Here is a 22176-nt window from a genome sequence, read left to right as displayed (position 1 = left end):
GTGGTTTTGCCTCATGAATGCTGCAGAAGGTCAGAATAATATTCTGTTTGACTTTTTATATGCTGGAAGATTAATTCAATTTTGAAACTACATTTGTTTTACCTCACCTTATTTATTTAAACCACCCCCCCAAAGATGAGTATCAAATTATAGATAATTCTGACATCTAAGGAGATATCTCAGGCTATAGGTGTGTAACTGGTTGCACAAAATGTTTATAACTCTGACAATTTGAGTTGTGACATTATTCTTTGTACCTGTTATTATCTGATTTCACAAGTGCACATTTTACAAACACCAAGGTGCAACTCCTTTGCACATGGTATTTTGAGCTTTGTTTCAGAGCTGTTTGCAGCTGCACCGTTTGTAAGGAAGACATCAGGCAGGAGTAGGGATTTGGTTGCTAAGGGCTTGCAAACTTGCAGTCATGCAGTAACTGTGCAGCAGGCAGCCTGGTACGCCACATTATGTCCCCATGCTACTGGCTCACTCCCACAAATGACAAGGAAAGAGGCAGGTTTGGTGCGGTGGAACATCACTTTTTCTCACAGCAGCACTGAAACAGGCTCAGACTATGACATTCAGTCTCTCAAAATAGGAGCAAATGTGCAAAAACTGCCTGTTCTTGGGGCTTGGTGGCCACTTGCACACGGAGTCATTGCTAGGAAGGAGCATTTCAGTAAGAGGAATGCAAACATGAACTGGGATGCCGAAGCAAGAATCATTAGCAATATGGAATCATGGTACGTCTGCCCTAAGCCTACACAAGATACATTCATCTTTTAAATTTATCTTTTAAACATCTGAACTCAGACAAGACTACTGCAATTAATTGGCAAGTTAAACACTACCAGATTATAATGCACTGTTAACACCTGCATCTCTGATCTGCGCGGATGGCTTTGATATTATTTTTTCTTTTGACAAGTGGGCGATAGCGGATATCCTTTAAGCCTATATTTAATGAAGCCCTCCATAAATCCATCAACACTTGCTAAGGGAAACAACAATAAAGCTCATACTGCCATAGGCTCTGTTATAGAGAGAACATTTGGTATTCTCATAATGAAGTTTCAGAGCCGATACTTCTCATGCTGATCTGAGGAAGTGCAGTATTTGTACAGGATCTTTTTCTTTCTTGCAGTTATATGTTGTGGATCAAGAAGAAAACAAACCTTCAGTACCCAATTTTCAATAAAATGATAGTCAAACTGTCATTCACCTAGGGCAGCTGCCAAATATAAGAAACGAAGAAAGAAAAAGGTGCAGATTTCTTGACAAATAAACTCATGTTTTTATTTTGCTAGCTCTTGAAATGATTTTGTTATTAGCTGTAGCTGTTTTGGGAATTCTCGCCATACTGGTTTTATTTGTGTTACACATCCTGTGGCTGTGACAAAAAATGCAAAGCTATAAACTGAGAATAAATTGGTATTTGTTACACATTTTGTATTTGCAAATTTTATAAAACCAAAACAACCACCTACATGAAGTGGTTATTTTGTCAGTTAAGAATGAAAGAATTGATGGGGGACCAGAAGAATAAGTAATAAGGAAATCTGACTTTTTCCAAACCTGGACATTATGAGTTGAGAGGGGTGGAGTACTTTCAATACATACAGAGATTTAGGTACCCCAAAGCAGCGAATCACCTGAATGTGTGCTGAACTTTAAGGACATAAGTAATCAAACTGGTGTGTTAGAAAAGGAAAAAAAACCAAGTTTGGTGTTCTGAACATCTAGACTGCATGGAGACAAATTTTTCTAAAACAAACTTTACAAAGTGGATCTACAGTACTGTAAAGGGCTGTTAAGCCAATTCAGTTAACTTGATTTAAAAGCATCCTCTGTCATCACATACATAGGACTGCAAAGCCATTGAGTATCTAGGAGGATAATAGGCATGAAAGGTTTCAGGACATTCTATATTACGGCTCTAAGAACACACATTATTTGTCAATCAGTTATTTACCCCATATGTTCCCCCTGCATCACCCTTCTGTTCACAACACACCACGTTTTGTGCACCAGCCCTCGCATTCTCATGTTTTCATGAACTGGGTGCTTTGACTTTTGGTTTGCTCACAGTTTGTTTTGGGGTTTTTCATTTGGATTTTTTTTTAAGGCCTAAATGAGCTGTTTGAAGATTAATGAAGATCATTATTAGTAAAAATGGTATCTTATTTATGCTTTGAATCATATCTGTCCCTAAACCTACATAAGCAGAAGCATAGGAACATCTCTACACAACAATTACCAAGCTGGTTTTAGAAAGGCTTTGTCGTGCTGTTCAATGTGTTCTGCTTAGCCAGATTAAGAAGGAACACAGAGACATCCTGACCCACCATGAAAACTCAGACGTGGTATCTGCCCACCAAAGCCAGCCTCTGGCATCAGAGAGGAGCTAGGGAAGAGAGGTTTCAGCTTCTCCTCTTTCCCTCCTGCTCCAGCAATTCCTTAGTGACGGGGAGGGTGACAGCACATTTCCAGCAGAGGTAGTTTTCATGCTTCCAAGCCTACAGAAGCTGTGTCCGAACTCCACTGTTAAAAAAGACACAAACACAGCAAGAGTGGATTTATATCCCTTACCCTACACGGATGCTCACTGCTGCTCGAGGTTGTGGTCTTTTTATTTCACCCTGTTCTTCCCTTTTGCCCTTGTCATTCTAGCTATTGTGTTGATATTAAGGACAGCACCTTTGCTCTTCTCTATATATTTAGATTCTATGTTTGACTAAAAAAATATTTAATTTGTGGGTTTTACTTGATTTGTTTTTTTTTTTAGTTTTCTTTAGAGAAACACTTTTACACAAATCTTTAGTGATGTCTGGGTTTTGCCTAAACCAAGCACTGGAAAATAAGGCACACAATGAGATCCACCTGTTCTAATTCTAATTGAAACATTTTCTTCATGAAGTAATTAAGTCAGAGAAGTTAATCTTTGGACTGCAAGATATGAAACCAAAGAAGCTAATAAGTTTGAAAGGAGAGAGACGCTGCTTACATGGGCTGGGATGTCCAGCACACAATTCAGTTACAATAGGCATTAACAAGCACACTTTCCAATAAATCAAAGACAGTAGGCATTAAAAAGCATGCTTTCCAATAAATCAAAGATAGCTTTGAGTATCAGTGGTATTAACAGCAATCAAAATGTTGTAAAAAACCCACTGCCCTTTATAAGCAATTAACTCAAAATGCAGAAAATAGAAGATACGATATTGAAATAGATAATACGATAATAGGCAGGAGCGTCTGACTGCCGGCTCTTTTCTCTGCTTTGGAGTTAGGTTTCCTGTCCAGCTGTGGCTGTGCAACGACAGACGCTTTTCTAGGTCAGTGATGAACGTGAGCTGAAGTCAAACACATGGGAGTCCAGTTCACCAGCTCACTCACACACCAGTATCGCAGAGCGCTCACCGGTGAGCACGAGCAGGGAGGCTGTGGGAGGTGCACGCAGGGAAGAGCCCTCTCATCTGAGCACACAACACAGAAAGAGACCCTGAAAGCCTCAGCAGCGTAGCAGTAACTTCATGGGACCACAGACACTAAAAAGGCTTTCTGCTGAAACTGTTATTTTGCAAATAGAAGGCATCATCTCTCCTGATTTCAAAGGTACTGCAAACCCTGCAGCAAGCACCACGGCTTTCAAAAGGAAAAACAAAAAATTAATGCAATACTCATCCCTTTTCCTTTGTTTCAGCCTCTCTGTCATTCCATTGGCTCAAACGCCTCAGCCAGGTAGGTCCTTTTCGCTCTGTGGATTCAACCTCGATAGTAATTTACACTTTGCTCCGTGCTGTATTTATCAGTAGCCCTGGGAAGGCTCCCACCTCCTCGCTGCCAGCTGTTGGAAAGGCAATCAGCCTCACTGAGCTCAGCCCAGAGAGCTTAATTACCAGAGAGCTAGATTACCTACAGCATCTTCAGACAAACTCACAAGTCTTGAATAGAAAGTGTAGGTCAAGAGAAATGTTTCTGTAGAGGAACAGAGCTAATACAGTAAGGTAAACCTAATGGATTTTTTCTTTTTTAAAGCAACTTTTAAGTTCAAACTTAACATTTTAAGTAAGCCAGCCTTTACCTTAGCTCATGCAAGTAGGTACGCTACTTACACAAAAGCAACAGCCTGGGCATTTGCGATGAGCAAAGTAAGCAGTAACAACTAACAGGAGAGTCCTTTAGGCAAGAAGAGAGGCTAATGAGCAGAGACAGCGCACATACCGTGCTCACTCCTGCTCTCACACCAATGTAGCTACATTAGCTCTGGTAAACCTGTTCCTAATCTTTATCAGCACAGGGCAGAAGAGAATCAGCTGTCTTTTGTAATTGTTAAGATGCAATGTTACTGTAAACTGCACACGCCGGTGTGGTGAGTTCCACCACCCTGAGTTTCAGAAGGTGTTGGTTCAGCTCGTGCACACAGGAGAGCAGGTAATTCCTAGTCCTGCTTGCTTTGGAAACACAGTCTGCCCCCCAGCTACCTCCAGCAGAAATATCCCTGTGGCACAGCCCGCTTCCTGCTGTGGGGACAGTGGTTGGATAGGTCTTACCCGTTCCTCAGGTTTTGTGATAAGACCCAAGACTCGCCCACAGTGGCTTAGCTGGGGATCCTGCTCCGCTCCAGCCTGGGGCTGCCTTGCCACTGAGCGGTGAGATACAGCTTTGGGCACCGCCAGCGCTTTGACACCGTGGCCTGGAGAGTAAAGCCTTGCAGCGCCTGCAGTGCCAAGCCACATCATTTCATCGTCACTGCTGTCCACCTGGCCAAGGCAGACCCTAACTGAATCCACCTGATTCCCCCCAGCAACCCTATGCTGCAGGATATCATACAACTATTTGCCAAAACCTCTTGTTGTCCTGGTTTCCCAGTGGTTTCCTGACATTTCTAGACCACAGTTCATGCTTGAATAACCTCCTTCTTCCTCCTCGTATCCCCTTAACTTCCAACCTGTTGACCGATACAGTTCAAGAAGGCAGAGATCTAAATACATAATTGCATTCTTACAGATGGTCATGAAAAGGCAGTCAGAGCCCCACAGCTTGGCACCTTGTGAGGTTAAGCTGCCATGTGAGCTCAGCCCCTGTAGGACAGGCTCAGCATCTACATTTAAGAGAGACCCCAAACTTCAGGAGCTGTTTGGATGAGGAGACATCAAACAGATACTACCAGGTTGCAAAGGCCCAAGACAGCAGGTTTTATTGGTTTTCTGCTAGCAAAACTGCTTGTTTCCTCCTGCTGCTGACATATTTTCATGGCATCATCACGGTACCACTTGGTACCAAGCGATCAGTGGAGAGCAGGCTTGTTATCAGAAGTCCTGTTGAAGCCAGACCAGTTTCACAGTTCCCACAGCTGGCCCATGCTGGAGAGCAGATTTCCCAGTTAGGGCAGGTTTTTAGATGTGATCCACTTCTCCCGTCAATCAAACACCTCTTGCATACCACATTGCTCCAAGTGCTGCTGCAGTTAGTCCTGCACAGGCAGCACGTCCTGCGTGGGGACCAGCAGTGTAAGCAGCCAGCCCGAAACCCAGCCCAAAGATGAAGGGACTGCGCAGCAGCTCTGGCAGCAGCCCAGGCACCCAGCACCACACTGCTCTCCAAGCAGGTTATAAGCTCTGTGGTGGAGAACAGTATCCACACTGCTACCATAAGCATACAGTTTATTTTCACTCATCGCCACTGAGACGCCTCTTGCTGTACTTTTCATCCACTGTGGTTCAGATCAGAATCCCTTGGTTTCCCTGAGCAGAGAAGGGTTGTGGCTTCTCTTGCATTAAATATTTTCCATCCTGGAACTACAGTGCTGCTTTTAAACAACTGCATGCTCTGTGTAGACTATCCAAGTGTTGCATGCTTTCTACCTTCCTGCACATCCACCACGTGTTACCTTCCCTCCTGCTCCTATGTTTATTTTACCCACCTTCCCAGACCACCTCACACCTGGATCCTGCCCTCCCCCCACCTTCTTTTTTCATTCTTCCAGAGCCTGGTGGTAGAGCCAAGAGAGCAAGTGTTTCCTTTCGGCTTTTTTTCCCCTCCACTCCCAAGTATGAGCCTTGTGCAAGGGCCACCATGATCAGGCAGCACCCACTGATGGTGGAAGTGTTGCACCTTATGGCTACACCAGTTCTGCACTATTTTCCTCCACTGTTAGCTCCTACGTAAAAAATCCATTTGCTACTTTCGGTTATGAGCATTAGAGCGTCAACACTTTTCCATTACCGTATTTCCCATATCAGGGCTGTTTTCAGAGCCATTGTCCTTTGCTTTTTAGGGGAAGTTATCATTTTTCTATGCACCCAGCACCTTCAGGCACTGGCAATTTGATAACTTAGTATTCATTTCCCTTTCTAGGGTGATCATAGTACAGGAATTACTGCACATATTACTGTCATTCTATTTTAGCATGGGAATCAACATCCCTGGCAAGTACCAATCCCTATATCAAACCCCAGCTGTTCTCAAGGAAGTGATCTAGATTCCTCCACTGCTACCTAGTTTCTGTTGTTTGAAGTAACGACCTAAAGCATAACCCTAGATCATGGATTTTAAAAGTCACTGGAGTGAGACAGCATGCTGCCTGTTGAACTTGCTCTTCGGGAGACAAATGCTTTACCAGAAAAATTTAAGCACTAAGTGTGAAAAAGCCATCCCAAAATTTATTCTCAAAACGTCAACAAAAACGCATCAGTAGATACTCAAAACTACAGAGTTCTTAATAATCATACATTCACAATGCAGAAACTTGACAATTGGGATGCCTTTTGCATGGTCTATGTAACAATATCCATTTTACAGTGTAAACAGGTACTGGTATGTTCTTACAAGTCCAGCAGGAAAGGCACAACTCGGCATACAGAGATCATAAGCAAGAATCAGGTGCAACAACATTACACAAACTTTTGGTAATCTGCATTTTTGGGGCCTTCCACAACAGAGACTGGACTTGAAGATCTCCTGCAGTCAACAACTAGACTTCTTTCCATCGTTCAGTCCTTCCATACCAAATGCTCACTTTCCAGTCTGGTTTAGATCCCATTACACATACAGTTCCAGCAGACATTAGAGGACTAGTGAAAGGTCAGTCCAGTAAGTCTTCAGGTGCTTCCACTAATACATCAGGTTTTGGTTTCAGATAGTGCATGGAAGCATCTGCTTGAATCTCAGTTCATTACAGTGGTCATTAATAGAAAAATAGACACTACAGCTACAAAAGGAAAAAATGAGGTAGATAACTTAGAATCCAGATGACTATCCCAGCAACCTTCATACAATACACATGGATCATTAATTACCATTTTGGTAGAATGTAAGTTCACAGACCACCAAGAAACTTAATGACCAGAGTAGGAATGCCATCCAAAAAACCCACGAAACATTTAACCTAAGCATGAATACTTCATATTTAAATACAGGTTTACACAGACTGATCTTCTAAATTACCCAAACGAAAAAAATAAACATAAAAAAGTCTCTTGCTAAGGAAACCAGTTCCCATGCCTAATTGCAACAGTCACCTGAGATTCCTTGCAGAGCTTTTAGACCTGACTTCCCAAGGCAAGTCTTCCCTTTCAAGAGAGGAAAAAAAAAAAGTATATACATACCCACCCATGCTTGTTTAGGGCTCTCGGTATTGAAATAAAACATCTAGGAAAAACTGCACATCTTTGGAAGTAGGAGTTTTGGCACTATTAACTGAAGGACTGTCCTAGTAGTAGTATTAAATAAGCAGCAGTCAACAATACAGAGGATTAATTCCTTAGGAGCAGTGATTAAAGAAAAACAGCAACTTTCTCTTCATAGAACTTCTGAGGCAAAAAAGGAATTTAAAAAAAAAATTTTTTTTGTAGTTTTCATAGCCATTATAGTAAAAAGTACATTCAGAAACCAACAGAGCCAAAAATCCAAACAGAAAAACTATTTCTAAGAGGGTGGCAGACATTCTAGGATATTTACCCGCATTAATAGTTTTCATTTCTCATCAGTAAATAGAAGCTTTTCTGTCAACAGTAGGTTGTTTCCACTCTATTCAAAACCCCCAAGTATTTCACTCTAAACAAAGAGGTAACTAAACTTTGGAATTTCAAGTTGTAGAAACTTCTGTAAGGCTGTACACTTTAAAGTCACACGTAAGAACTACTTTGCAAGACCCGCATCTTTCCAAATAGAAGGAAATCCTATTCTTTATTATTTACTATTTGCAAAGCAATATCATGATTGTACTCTGGGCAACTCTTACAAAGACAACCATAAAATCATTTGCACGTCAATAGGAAAATAGGAGGCTGAAGTGGAATCTCTTAAAAATATATGTTTGTGTATATATATATTTGTTCTTTCTGTACGTCAACATCACTAGAGTTTTTAACTAACAGCAATTTTGTTCTCCTCCATGAAGTGAGGGAACTGGTGTTTTGGCACATTGTCTGCAGCAGCACCACTGGCCTTCTCCACATCAGAACCAGTCCCAGACTGGGTCCCATCTATTTTGGAGACCGTAGCAGTATTTATTGCCGAACCACCCCCAATGGTGACTGGAAGGCTAGATAAGCCACCGCTCTGGATCACCGAGATCTCGTTAGTCTTCATTGCTATGCCATTGCTGAGTACCGCTGCGTACTGATTCCATACTGTGGGGTCAATGCTCACTGAAGGAGGCATTATATCCTTTGGAAACATTTCAGATACCTTCTTGGGATCATTCCCCAGCAGAGCCATGGGGTTATCAATAGAAAGCCTTCTTCCCCGTCTGGCAGAGTTATTCCACATGTGAGTTCCTACATGGACCTTGCAGAGGGGAAAAAGTAAAGACAATCATTAATACCGCAGTTCTTTTACGGTATAGCCAAGTTCTGCTTCGCTTACAGCCAAGTTGCTCAGTCACGCATGCTCCATTTTAAGTACTTAAGCTGGCTAGTTCTTGTCTTTGTTCTCTTCCTGGCACGTGTAAGAGAGATTCTACTGCCTGACACCACCATGGCTCTCTGAAGTTTACTGCCCAAGTGCTTGTAGGACTGGGTTTTCACACTTCTTGTAAGTGGTGTTGCCAAAAATTCTCCTCTCCCAACAAAAAAATTAAAGCCACGTTATTTGCTATGAACAGGCTACATTGAAAGAAAATAGTAGCTGATGCAAAAAATAAAAAAAAACACACCAGGGAATTGGAAGAGAGGCTACACCTAACCTAAAATCTTCCACTCCACAAACATACTGCTAGTGCTTCCAGCCAGCGACTGCTCACAAACTGCAGTGTTTTCCCTACCCACCAGCATTTACGCAAGAGGACTGAAGAGCCTGAAGAGGTTCACATGGCAAGTGAGAAGCCTCTGTGTGAGGGAGCTGCCAGTCCCTTCCAGGGCAAATAGATTAATGTGACAGTGAGGAGAGACTTGCAGCACTTCTGCAGCAAGTGCTCAGACACGGTCCCCAAGTACTTTGTGCCATCTCAGGATTATGCTCTCAGTTTTAGCCCTCTTTGTCCTGCATGGTGCTTCGAGCAGGCCAGTGTAATGCATGTATTCTGTAGGCATCATTTTGTACCACCGAGTCCATGAAATGTTTACGTCTTGACACATCCAAATCCAAACGAAAACAAAGCCATCTGCTTAGTAAAGGCTAAGCCTTCCCTCCCATCCAAAAAGGAAAGCCAAGGACAGTAGCAAAGATTTCTGTGGGTGGTCTTAGTAGAGTGCTTAGCAAGTTGTGTGGAGAATCGCAGGAAGGAGAGACAAGAGTCAAAGATAACCATTTGAGGAACTAAATGAAAACCAACGTCATCCTCAACAGCAGGACAAGTATTAGCAATAGTTTTACTCTCTCTGGTATGACTTTCCCCAACAAAGGGGATCACAACATAAGAGACAACTTACCTTCAGGTTTCCTTTTGTTGTAAAGGCTCTCCCACAGATGGTGCAGGCAAATGGCTTTTCACCAGTATGGGTCCGTTCGTGAATCTGAAGGGCACTGGCAGAGGAGAAGTTCTTCCCACACGTAGTGCAGATGTGCTGTTTGGCGGGACGGCAGAATTTTGGTCGTGGCACGAGGAGAGGGGCAACACCAGGGGAGAGAGCTGGTGGGCCAATGAAATGGCTAGTGCTAATGGGACGCTCGCCAGGCATCTCCATTTTGATGAGGGCTGGTGGGGCTCTAACAAAAGCAGCTGGAATACTACTTCGACCTGGAAAGAAAGCAAAGATAGACGTTTATCCTAACCTCTTCCTGCTTCCAAGCTTAAGTTTGGCTACGACACCAGAGGAGCTGCACGTGCCTGAGGAGCCTGCCTGCAAAGCCCTCCGAAGACACACGGCAGGGCTGCCTCTACACTTGCTAGGATGCTCTGAAAGAAATCCGTTCAATCTTATTTTTGTTGATGAGCTTAGGAGTTCGAAAGCCTCACTTTCAGGTCAAATTCAGATCATCATTAGCCTCAACGCTAAAGACCTCAAAACCCCTACAAAAGAGTCTAGAGTTTTAATGTCACATTCTTGGGTTAAGCAGTTTTCCATGAAACACAAAGGTGTATCTTTAGAGAGCTATAGGGAGGTTATCAGGTGAGCCCACGGAAGATACTAAGTGCACAACCCCTATTTTTTTAACGACCTCTATGCCACCCCTTGCAGGAGACAACAGCACTTAAGTCTTCAAATTATGTTGAATCTTGAGTCAGGAAAAATTTACAGGGCATACACCCCTATGCAAACAGAGGAGAAAGAAGAGGGGTAAGCTGAGGAGATTTTGGCTCCTGGGAGTTCTTTCAGAGATGGATTTCCTCCAGTCCTACCACCCCACCCCCAGTTATTACCAGCATTTCATATTACTCACCATATTCTCCGTTTGCAAAGTGTAACCCAGGTTCTTCTTTAATGACCTTTCGACCAATATTGCCGTAAGTTAAATCCAAAGCACCGACAACCCCTTCCATTTCTGCAGAAGCGTTCTCAGGACCCTCTGACTTATTTCCCGCGCCTGTATCTTCTTGATTGTTGAAGCTAGGTGACTTTGACCTTACGCTTTCAGCTTGGCTGTTGGCTGGGGACAGAGCCTGGAGCGATGCAGACTCGGAGGCAGCAGGACTCCTGCCATTCTGATAATCTGGATCTCCTGCCACGGAAGAAGAATCATTTGTCATACCATCGCTTTCTGCTGAGCCGTTGTCACTAGACTTCAAGCTGCTTTGCCGCTGCAAGTTCAAAGCGGAGTTGACGATCTTCATTTGATTCTCCAGCGCTGCAATCCCAGAAAAGGTGGCTGCTGTGGCTGGCGATTCTGATTGTGCATCATATGGAGTAGGAGGTTTTGAAGAACTCCTAGGGCCATCCTGAGCATCCAGCTCCTCTTCCATCTCTATGGTTTCCATGGTCTCATCTGGGCGGCTGATGTCTCCGTTCTTCTCAGCCGCAGTGGGATCCACGTCAGTATTGTCGCAGGTGTTTTCTGGCATTGGTGTATTGGGTATTTGTCCCCCCATATGCATGCGGATGTGCTGCTGCAACACAACCGCATTTGTAAACTTCTTCTGGCAAATAGGACACGAATGTTGCATCTTCAAAGGAGTATTGGCCCGGTGGACACCATAATGAGTTTTAAGGTTCCCTTTAGTGGAGAAGGCACGGCCACAGATTTTACACTTGAATGGCCTCTCTCCGGTGTGAGTACGATAATGCATTTTGAGCGAACTCTGGCAGCTCAGCACTCTGTGACAGATCAGGCACTCGTTGGGGTCAGCAGTGGATTTGTCGATATTTTCAACCAGTTGCTGAAGCTTTGATGTTTCTGAGCCTTGCTCGTTTGGCCCACTTGCATGGAAGATGCTCACGCTGCAGGCAGCTTGCGGCGAGCTCAGGCTCTGCTCCGCTCCCGATTCGTGACCAACCGCTCCCGACGAGGAAGAGCCACCCTCGCTTTCTGGAGAAGGCCGTGACTGCAGGTCACTTGGGAACGTACCAGGCAGAGCCTCCTTAACGCCTGCCAGGCTGGAGACTGCCTGAGGTGCGCTGGTGGCCGCAGAGGTAGGCAGAGTTGGTAGGACAGGTTTGCTATCCGCAATTAGGTTAGACTCATCCAGTGGCACAGACATCCCATACGGGATTCCAGTGCTAGTGGGAACATTGTCCAGGTGCTCAGGAACTGGGTAAGGATTCATCTTGATGTGGGGGTATTTGTCTTTGTGACGCTGAAAATGCACTTTAAGGTTTCCTTTGGTTGTAAAGCGGTTACCGCAAATGTTACATTTGTAGGGTCTTTCACCGGTGTGGGAACGGAGGTGAATCTGCAGGGCACTGTCATTGCCAAAGACCTTGCCGCAGAACTTACACTTGTGTTTGAAGAACGGCTCTTCCACGTTTGGTTTGCTTTCAGACACGCTGATGTTGGGAGGTTTTCCCTTCCCCTTCTTGGAGGAATCTATTACAGACGAAACAGCCGAAAGTGGATTTTGGAAGATGACGGAGTTGGAGGACTGAGGTAGCAAAGGATTCGGGAACTGAGAAATGGAGCCGGGGAGGCTTCTGCTTGCCTCCGGCTTCAGAGGGAAGGAGGAGGAAAGCCCAGCAGCCAGTGAGCTGGCGGCCGCAATGCCAGTGTTAGAATGAGGTAGTTTTCCTTGCTTCAAGGATTCCAGTGATAGGCTCTGGCTTCCAGCTTTTTGTCCGATTAAAGCAACAGCAGCCGACAGCTGCTGAGACATGTGAGCGCCCAGAGCTTTTAATGGATCAGCAGCAGCTGCTATAGAAGGATGCAGGGCATGAGGAGCCATCATGGCAATCTGAATGCGAATTTGCTCCGTCAACTGAATTTGCTGGAGTTGCTGCTGCTGCAAACACACAAGCTGCTCCAGGATCATGGGGATAGCATTAAAACTGGCCGCTGAAGAAGAGATGGCATCAGAGGTCCGCTGGTTCACAGCCACTTTAGTGCCACGTATCGTCTGCAAAGTCACGTTAGTGTTTGGTACTTTGGATTTTGGTAGATAGCTTAGCCCAGGAGCCGCAGGTGTGACGGGGGGTTCTATTTTAAGGTACATTCCTCCTACCGGTTCAGCATCCATTTTTCCTTCTCTCTTTTCCATAGAGCCAGCGCAGCCCTTTGCCTGAATGTCCTTGCGTGTCCTGCTATCCATTCGCTCACTCGGAAAGCTCCCTAGAGAAGCTTCAGAGAAGCTTTCAGGGGGTACTGTTCCCTCACTGTCATTCATGATTAGAACAGGTGGATTTTTAGTGCAATTTTTCTTATGCTCAAGGAATTCAGAGAGATCAAAGAATTCTGCACAGCATTTCTCACATATTTTCGTTTCCTCCGTGCGGCACCTTTTGGAACTCATTTCACCATCTCCGTCACCTGGGACGTCTTGTGGACTCCCTTAAAAGAAAAGAAAGTCAAGTTATTAGTAGCTAGATTTAGACTAAGTACTTCCTATTCTTAAGATCACAGACTTCATCCGAATTGCAGGTTAAAGACACGAGACACTGGAACCAAGTTTCCAAATTGATCCAAAGTCCTGCTCTTTTTGTTTTGCTGCCAAGTTATTTGCAGCCCCCAAAGAAATCTGCATCTCAATTCTGTTTAAGAAAAACAATAATATAAAAGGAATCTCATAAGGCTTAGCAGAAAGAGGTTTATCGCAAATCCCTTTTTACAGGTTAGAAGGGAACTGCAGCAAGGCAGCTAGCACCTGCAAAACAGCTTAAAAAGGAACACGACCCAAGGAAGGCAGAGAAAGCATCATAACACTGAGTGAAACACCACATAAGCTTATTTTGTGTTTGTACTTCAGTTTGTAACTCTTCATTAGCCACCTCTCAGAAATTCATGTAAGATTGTTAACACAGGAACTTCAGAGCAGTTCTATTACACAACTTTCACTCCGCCATGATGGAAGTAACTACTACCGAAGAGGGCTGACAAAAGCAAAATTCCAGTATTAGCTTTTAAATACTTCAAAAACACACTCTCATGAAAAAACCACCTCTAGAAAGTCAAAATTCTAAAGAAAATATTAACTTACAGAACCTCACACATGGGCACGAGCCTGCATCGATACTCATGATTAGTAGCAAAGCAACAAGCCCTGCTTGCAAAACACACAAAGTCGCTTCAGACCCGTGCACAACACCCTGTTTAGCTGCATCCACAACTCACCCGCTTTTAGGGAGGGAGGGGCAGGGAAAGCAAAGCTGGTCTGCAAGTCCACTCCTGTCCCGCTTCCACCAGTGCCCCACAGGTTAGACTGAATGTTATTTGCACACAGACAAAAAAAAAAAAAAGTATAAAAACAAAACCCCAAACATTCAAGGAAATATCAGAACGGGAAGAGAGGCTATGAGAAATTCTAAACCAAAACAGGATGTTTTTGCTCAGTCAAGCCATCCTTCAAACAACAAAGTAGCACCCAGCTCAAGGCAGGCAAGAATTTGGGGCGCAGGAGCATTCAGGAGGTAGAACTGTAGGCTCCTACAGCCGAGGGGAAAGCAGGAAGGACCGCAGATGCACTGCGGCCCCCGTCAAGTCAAATATCCTGTAACTCGCATCAATGGGTCCCGTTTTGATGGGTGCCAAGGGTACAATCACCAAGTACTTCACCTCCCATGCACCCAGTGGGGCACAGCACACTGCAGACCTCAACCACAACTGAGAACTTGTATTGCGAGATCTCTTCAATTCAGGTCTTGCATCTCCAGAAATTCACCTTGGGGCTCAGCTCCGGTTCCACGTTACTAGCCCACGCTGTTTTACAAGGGGAACCAAAGACTCTGCAAGCACAGGAGCTATTTGCGGCTTTCATTTTAAAGGTGTAACTGAACCACACATCTGATACATGTGTATATCCTGTACATGGCAGGGTGGAGGGGCAGCATGTCCAAACAACTGAAGCACGTTGACTTACTGTTTCGGGGTAGTGTAAAAGTTCTCTAGGGGAAGATATTGCAAACCTTGATGTTAGTTAGGCTAACAAGGGTATTACATGTATATTCAACAAATATACTTACTCAACTGTTTAACGTTGAGTGATGGAAAGTGCACATGAATGTTTAATTTTTAAAAAATAAACAACTTGATCAATTAAAAAAATGCAAGTATCAGAGGCCTGTTATGCTATAGTCTGCAGAGGAATAAATCCAAATCTACATGTACACAGCTCTGTTAGTCATGTACATTTCAGAGTTACAAGTCCTTGAACAGGGAGGAAAGGGGGTCTCAGCACAGCCATGATCAAAACCATTTGGATCCCTCATAGCTAAACAGGGAGAATTAAATACTTCGCTTTCCTCGCCTCCAGCCCAAACGATTCCACAAGTGAAGGAAACAAGTAAAAGCACAATAGTAGCATACATTTCCCACCCCAAATATCATTACATTAATGCCTCTAAAGTTGATTTAACTCTATGGAAAAATACACCGAGAAATCTAGTCTGCAGACAAGTACAAGTAGTATGCGATTCAGAACTCTGCCAATAAATAGGGTTAACCGAGGTCAAGAATGGATATTTTTAAACTCATCTTTTCAAGACTCTGCACAGATATAATAGGAAAGAAAGCACTGCAGTTAAAAAAAGTCAAGAACCTTCCGTAACTACTCTGTACACCGGTTCAAGGTCTTTACTCTACTACTTCCCTAGCTATTTCCATCCACCCAACAGGTATTTCATAGAATAGGCTAAACCATCAAAACCTCTCTTCCAAATCCTTTAGCATTTAAGGCTGCAACAGTCCAATCTCCCAGGCCCAACCACAGTCTCCCTGTAGAGCAGAACAAGCTCAGGTTTTAGTTCAGAGCACAAAGCTCTTCCTCCCAGTCTCCCCTCTGAGCACACGCATTTCATGCTGCAGCGTGCACCTCCGTGGCAGCCATGCAAAACATTTCACGTGGAGTAGCAATGTCTGCATGAAAGACTGTTGCCCACCCCAAGGAGATATTCCAGGATAACTACGTCTAGACAAGTCCTCAAACTTTTAACTGCTTCAAAGCATCTGATCATTTATCTCCCTTCCCTTGATAATACTTTATTTCTCCACTGATAAGCCCACACGGAATTCAAAGCCCCCATTTCCAGTCTCCAGCACAGCCCATGCCCTGAATTTTTATAATCCTGAGGAGCTCCAGGGGTAACTTTTCTGGTCCCAAGTACCAGTTGCCACCTCAAAGAAAGAAGCTCCAGTACACCGAAGGCACCGTGTTCAGCAGCAGCAGGCGGGTCAGTACCCTGCCTGCTCTTGCTGCCGCTGTCACATTTTGGTTTCCAGTTCCTCTATCTGACAGCAAGGCACTAGCTCAGGACTTCAAATAAATTCAATTCCCAGTTTGTACCAACTTGCTGCGTGGCAAGTAGGGAAGAGTTATGCCTTATTTTCCCTTCTGCCTCTGAAAAAGCCAGTATAATAGCTTCCCCTATGTCAAAAAGGGTTTAAAATACGGGCAGTAGAAGCAGTGTAGTCTCTAGGCTAACAATGGAGCAATTTACTGTTTCTTTAAAAACCCAACAGCTTCTGTGAAACTCTTCATCTTGATTTCTACCTACACCCTCTCCCCAGGCTCAAAGGAGCACCCAGCGCCTGCAATCAGGGCACCCCATTTGCCTCAGCCCCCACGCTGCCCTGCCCCCCCCCCCCCCCCCAGCAGTTATCACTGACATGAACTTAACCGTCTGAAATCGGGGGGTTTCTCTGCCAAGAAACCTCCCTGCGCAGCCAGCCCTATCCACATACTGTACCAGGATTTACCGAGGAGCCCTGCCACAACAATTGCTTGTGCACTTCACTTAACCCTCTCCAAAGGCTTCCCAGGGATAGGACTTCTACTGTTTTTTTTATCTCCCCACCCCCGAATTTCAGGAATGTTATCTCTCAGCATCTAGTTATCCAATAAGTTAGAAGAATGCAGTAAACCCAGCAGGGGGGTTAGATTGAATCACTGGCAAATGGATGGAAAAAATCCACTATTGTGTAGGACAAGGCGGTCATCGACAAGGAAGGCTGATAAAATCCACACAGCTCGAATTAATTTTTTTTTAAGGGAACTAGTAAAAGAGGAGTGAAATAATTCTTGTCTGGTTTGATGTGGTTTCAGAAAAAGTGCTGATTGTCTACCACTCATCTGAGCAATTAGTGATCTTGGGTGTTGGTTTTTTTCTGTGATAAAATTACATTTCACTTGAATTGGGAGGAAATGGAGCTCAAGCCTCCCCCTCCTCTGATATTATCCCAGCCCCACCCCCCCCCACCCCCGCGAAGAGTTTAATGTTTTTGGTGATCTTCGTTTTTCCATAACTACTTTAACATAACCATGCACTTCCCCAGTTAAAATTAACTCATGAAGGTTTAGCAAGTCTCCACTCCAGTCCTAGACGTGGAAAAACTCTGCCAGTTCCCTGCTACTCTCCAGCATCTTGCTTCCTTCGTTTTTTCTTTGGTTTGGTTTGTTGTTTGGTTGGTGGGGTTTTTTCTACCTCCCCTGTTCCCAGTTGAAAAGCTAGGACTTCCAAGAAGTTACACTATCCAAAGTTTCCCTTCTTCTCCCACTGTAAAACAGCATTTAAAGCATTTTAACTGTAATTATGACAAGATCACTTACTCCAGTAAGCAAGACACACAGCTGGTTACTTACAGAAATATTCCAAAGGCCTGGATGTTTCCTACACTGAATTTATCAGGATGTTCCTACCCTAGGACGAGCCGCACATGCGTTACACCTTCATCAGGGCTTCCCGTGCCTTCAGGTTCTCTCACGGCTTTAATTTTCCTGCCGTCTACCTGATTCGCCCTGCTGATTACCCACCTATTCGAGAGAAATATCCCGCTCAGAACAGAACCAACTATCGCGACTTGGCGCTTCCGAGGAACAAAACCGAAACGCGCCGCAGAAGTTCGGTGGGAGGCGGCGGCGCAGCACCGCGCTGGCCCCGCTCCCCGCGCCGCGGCCTGGGGCGAGTGGCCCGGTGTCCTGCCGGCCCGCTGCCCGCTGCCCTGCCCGGTGTCCTGCCGGCCCGCTGCCCTGCCCGGTGCCCGGCGCCGCCGCAGCCCGGTCGGTGGAGGGCACTCACGCCCTGCGCTGCCGCCCGCCCGGAGAACCGGCCGCCCCCGGGCGGGGCCAGCCGGCAGCGCGGCACCCCCGCATCCACCTGAGCCGGCCGGGCATGGCCCACGCCGCGGGCTGCGTTATTTATTTATTTTTAAAGCGTTGCTGGAGCTCGCTGCGAGGCAAAGCGGTAACAGCCACCAAAAAGTGGAGGTGTCCCCCCCCACCTCCGCCCGGTCCTACCTGCTCGGCGGCGCTGCCTCCGCGGTGGCCCGTCGAGGCTCCCACCGGCGCGGCCCCGGACCACACTTAACACTAATACAGTGTTTAAGACCGAGCTAAACGGCACAAACCCCGCTGCCAAGGTCAATTGCATGAGAGTCCTAATTGTAAGCCTGACATCAACTTACCACCCACAGCAAGCAGGAGGAGGCAAAGGTTAGAGCAGCAGCTCTGTCAAAACGTCACATGCCGCCGAGCCCAGCAAAAGGGCTTCATCACTACAACCAATATAATGTTTCACATACGTAAAAGGAAAAACAAGCCGGGCATCGCCCCCACCCCACCCACCCCCCGGCTCCCAGCACCCTCGCACCCTCCACGCCGCTGCAGCAGCCCGGGCCGCGCAGCCCAGGGCACGGCCGGGAGTGCTCCCCCACCCCGGCCAGCCTGCCCCGCCGGCAGGGGCTCCGGGTGGCCGAAAATAAAAATAAAATCAAGGAAACCACCGCAAAACTCGGCTTTCCTCGTTAAACACACACACCGACACCCCCCTCCATTTCTGCAGAGCTCAACGCACGAACTGGGGATTTAACTAAAAGAAATCTCCAATTTTACTCTCAGGAAAAAGTTGCAGTTTGATACTGTATTTTCACGAATCAATCAGATTTTTAATGGCAGCAACCCAGCACAATGGGCATTTTCAACCCCTTTGTGAAAATGCTAATTTTCAGTACGTAGCCTTATTCTCCAGTGACCACCTGCTGATTTTTTGACCTGTTAATTGATCACCAGGTTAGCAGAACCGCTTCTTAACTCGCTGCATTGTTCACAGAGGTGGGTCCCAAATCGCTTTGCAAAAATAAAAAACCAAAAACCACCAAAAAACAAAAAACCACAGAAAAAAAACACACCACACAAAAAAAACCCACTTGCAAAAGGGAATATAAGGGCTTGATTTTATTATTACTATTATGTATATACTCGATAATGTCCCAGACAAATCACTGCGGTATTTCGAGTTCGTTATGCAGCTTCATCACTTGTTATTTACGGGCACACCTGGAGCGGGGAGCAGCGAGTATTTTGGACGGGGGCGGCCGGCAGGAGGCAAGAGCCGCCGCCGCCTTCCCCCCCCCCCCCCCCCCCCCCAGCAGCAGAAGCGGGGATCGGGCTCCAGCGGGGGTACCCGCACCGGCCGCCCCCTCCCCGGGCCGCAGCGGAGGGTCCCGGCGGGGCACGGCCGCGGGGCGGCGCACGGCAGCCCCGGGCCCCGCTCCCCCCGCCACCCACGGGAGACAGCAGGAGACACCCCTCCAACCCCACGCAGAGCCAGAGCTCCGCCAGGTCCCCCCAGCCCGCGCCACCGCTGCCCCGGCTCCCGGAGGGATTTCCATCCAGGGTTTTGTTGTTAAAAGAGGAGGGGAAGGGGGGGGGGGAAGCCCCAATAACAACAACAAAAAAGCAGCTGGCCATTGCCCCGGAGAGCGCGGTGCGGAGCGGTCCTCCCCGCCCCGCACACCTCCCCCGCCCCGAGCGGGCCGCATCAGGAGTTATTAACCCTTTTGTTTCAGCCGAGCCGGAGGTGGCTTTCCAGCAGTGGGCAGAGACTTACATGTGGAAACATCACCTCCATCCCCCAACCTAACCATATGCACAAAGGAAAACAGTCATGCATTAAACATGGGATTTATTGCCTTCTGGCCAGCTTGCTGTTTCTTAAGTCACCATTAACCGGACCCAACAATTGCCCATTTCGACTCAAAGAAGAGAGGGGGGAGGAGGAAAAAAAAAAAAATTAAGAGTCCGAACCTCCTGCGGGCTGGGAATAACCAGCTCCCGTAACGTGCAGTTCTAGGAATGGAAAAAAACAAAACAAAAAACCACCCACAAACCCAGTCCCTTCGGAAGGCAAAGAACCCAAAGAAAGTTCCCTGGGGACGCACAAAGTGTTTGGGCACAACGGCCACAACAGCTCCTAACACGCGCAGCCCGGGTCAGCCCCCGCCAGCCGCCCCTTCCCCAGCCGGGACGTTCCTCGGCAGCCCCAAGGGTGTGAGTAGCGGGGGGCGAGCCCGCAGCGCAGCCCCCGCCGCAGGAAGATGCTGCTCGGTGGAGGAACGCCGGGCTCCGCAGCCCCGGCCCTTCGCCGCTCCCGCGGGGGGCACTGCCGGTGCCCCCTCCAGCCCTTCCCTGGCCGCCCACCCCCGCCGGCAGTTCAGAGCTGATCGGAGCGCAAATTTCTGCTTTTCCCGTAGCGAGGCGCGGGGCTGGAGCTCCCCTGAACGGGGGGACGGGGACCTGCGGCAGCAGCAGCCCCCCCCACCACCCAGATACAAAGCCCTCACGCACACCCCACATTAGCTCACCGGAGTTATTTTAGGAAGTCGGAAATCAAAGATGGCTGGAGGTCAAGCTACAAAAGGTCCAGGGCGATTGTGATCTCCAACAAATAGTCCCAGCGCTTTTTTTTGTTTGTTTTGTGTTTGGGCTTTTTTTTTTTTTTTTTTTTTTTAAGCCCTACAAAAATCCTCATATAACTACCGAGAAAGTGTTAAAACAGATCGGGGACACCAAACTCGAGCCATTTCCTACCCCCGCGAAGATTGTTCGCAATTCCTCCTCCCTCCCTCCCCCCCCCCCCCCAGTCCCCTCCGCCTTGGGGAGGCTTTGGGGCTCACCCCCCATGCGGCTGCACCCCGAGCGCAGCGGGGCTGCGCCGCCCACGCCGGGGGGGTGTGCGGGGCGCTGGGGGCCTCAGCCGGGCAGGGCGAGGGACCCCTCGGGGCAGCGCTGCCCTCGGGGGCGGCCCGACGCTGAACTCCCCCCCCTCCGCGTTCCACCCCCCTCCCGCGAAATAACGAGGTGCCCCGCTCAGCCCCGCGGAACTACACCGCGCCGGGGCTCCGCGGGGCTTTAAGCGCCCCAAAAAGCCCGCGGGGAGCCGGGGGTCGCGTCCGTGGGAGACCCCGCGGGGGGAAGCAGAGAGGCGGGAGAAGCCCGGGGATGGAAGGACCCCCCTGGTAAGCGCCCCTCGCCGCCCCGGCCGCCGCCTCCGCGCATCAGGAAAGTTGGGAGCCGCCGCGGCTCCGCGCCCGCCCTTGCGCCTTACCACTTGCAGCATCTGGGGGCTGCTCCTCGGAGTTGATGTGCTGGGGCTTCGCCTGCTTCCGTCGCGACATGGTGCACCAGCATCGGGAGCAAAATAGTAGCAATTATTTTCCTCTTCACAACAAATTCCTAGAGTTGGGAAATTACCCCCATTGGGCGGAATGCGCATGTCAGAGTAATTATGATTATCAATAATGCATTGCGATTTATCATGGGTCCCTGACAGCTGATTGGCCTGAGTCCAAGGGCTCACAGATTATTCAAATAAGGTCCATTGATCAGGGCGCAGCGGGGCACGCTGGGCGATGTAGTCCCGGCCCTCCCGGGCGGGTGACAAAGGCGGGGGGGGGGGGCGGCTGGGGCCGCCCCCGGGCAGCGGGGGTTGGGGGGGCGCAGGAGCCAGCTCTGAGAGTAAACAAACAAGCCGGTAGCCCGGCTTTCCAGGCTGGCGAGGGACAATACCTTTGTTATCTCACCTGCGCTTTTTATATTGTGCTTTAAAGACTTTATTTTTGGGCGGGTTTTGGGGTTTTTTGGGGGGTTTTTTTTGGTTTTTTTTCCTTCTCCCTAAAGCAAGCAGAAGCCCGGGACAATGCGAATTCATCCCTTTGTCCTTAGATAAGGTGGAAAAGAGCGCTGAGTGTCCTAGCGGACGAGCCCGGGGTCTCCGGGTGTTGTGGGCAAGTTTAGGGGCTTTAAAAGCGGATCTGGGCGGCGCGTAGTGATGCTTGGCGTGGGTTCAGTTGTTTAAAGACTTAACTTTTAAGTCTCACTTTCTGGGAAGCCGACAAAATCCAGCCAACAGTATTTTTTAACAGCAAATAAAAACG

At 47.3% G+C, this 22176-nt stretch overlaps 1 protein-coding gene across 1 annotated transcript; it reads right to left on the bottom strand.

Moving 5' to 3' along the window:
• Nucleotides 1-6643: 6643 nt before the first annotated feature.
• On the bottom strand, nt 6644-21550 carry SALL4 (spalt like transcription factor 4). The gene is made up of 4 exons (XM_055814542.1): nt 21348-21550; nt 10828-13362; nt 9876-10183; nt 6644-8793 (listed from the first exon to the last, which is right to left on the bottom strand). Exons 1-4 carry the CDS (start codon nt 21415-21417, stop codon nt 8371-8373), a joined length of 3336 nt encoding a protein of 1111 aa, XP_055670517.1. The 5' UTR covers nt 21418-21550; the 3' UTR covers nt 6644-8370.
• Nucleotides 21551-22176: the final 626 nt, after the last annotated feature.

The sequence above is a fragment of the Falco peregrinus genome, chromosome 9 (assembly GCF_023634155.1).
Source record: "Falco peregrinus isolate bFalPer1 chromosome 9, bFalPer1.pri, whole genome shotgun sequence".
NCBI lineage: Eukaryota > Metazoa > Chordata > Aves > Falconiformes > Falconidae > Falco > Falco peregrinus.
This window is presented reverse-complemented; position numbering and strand designations above follow the sequence as displayed.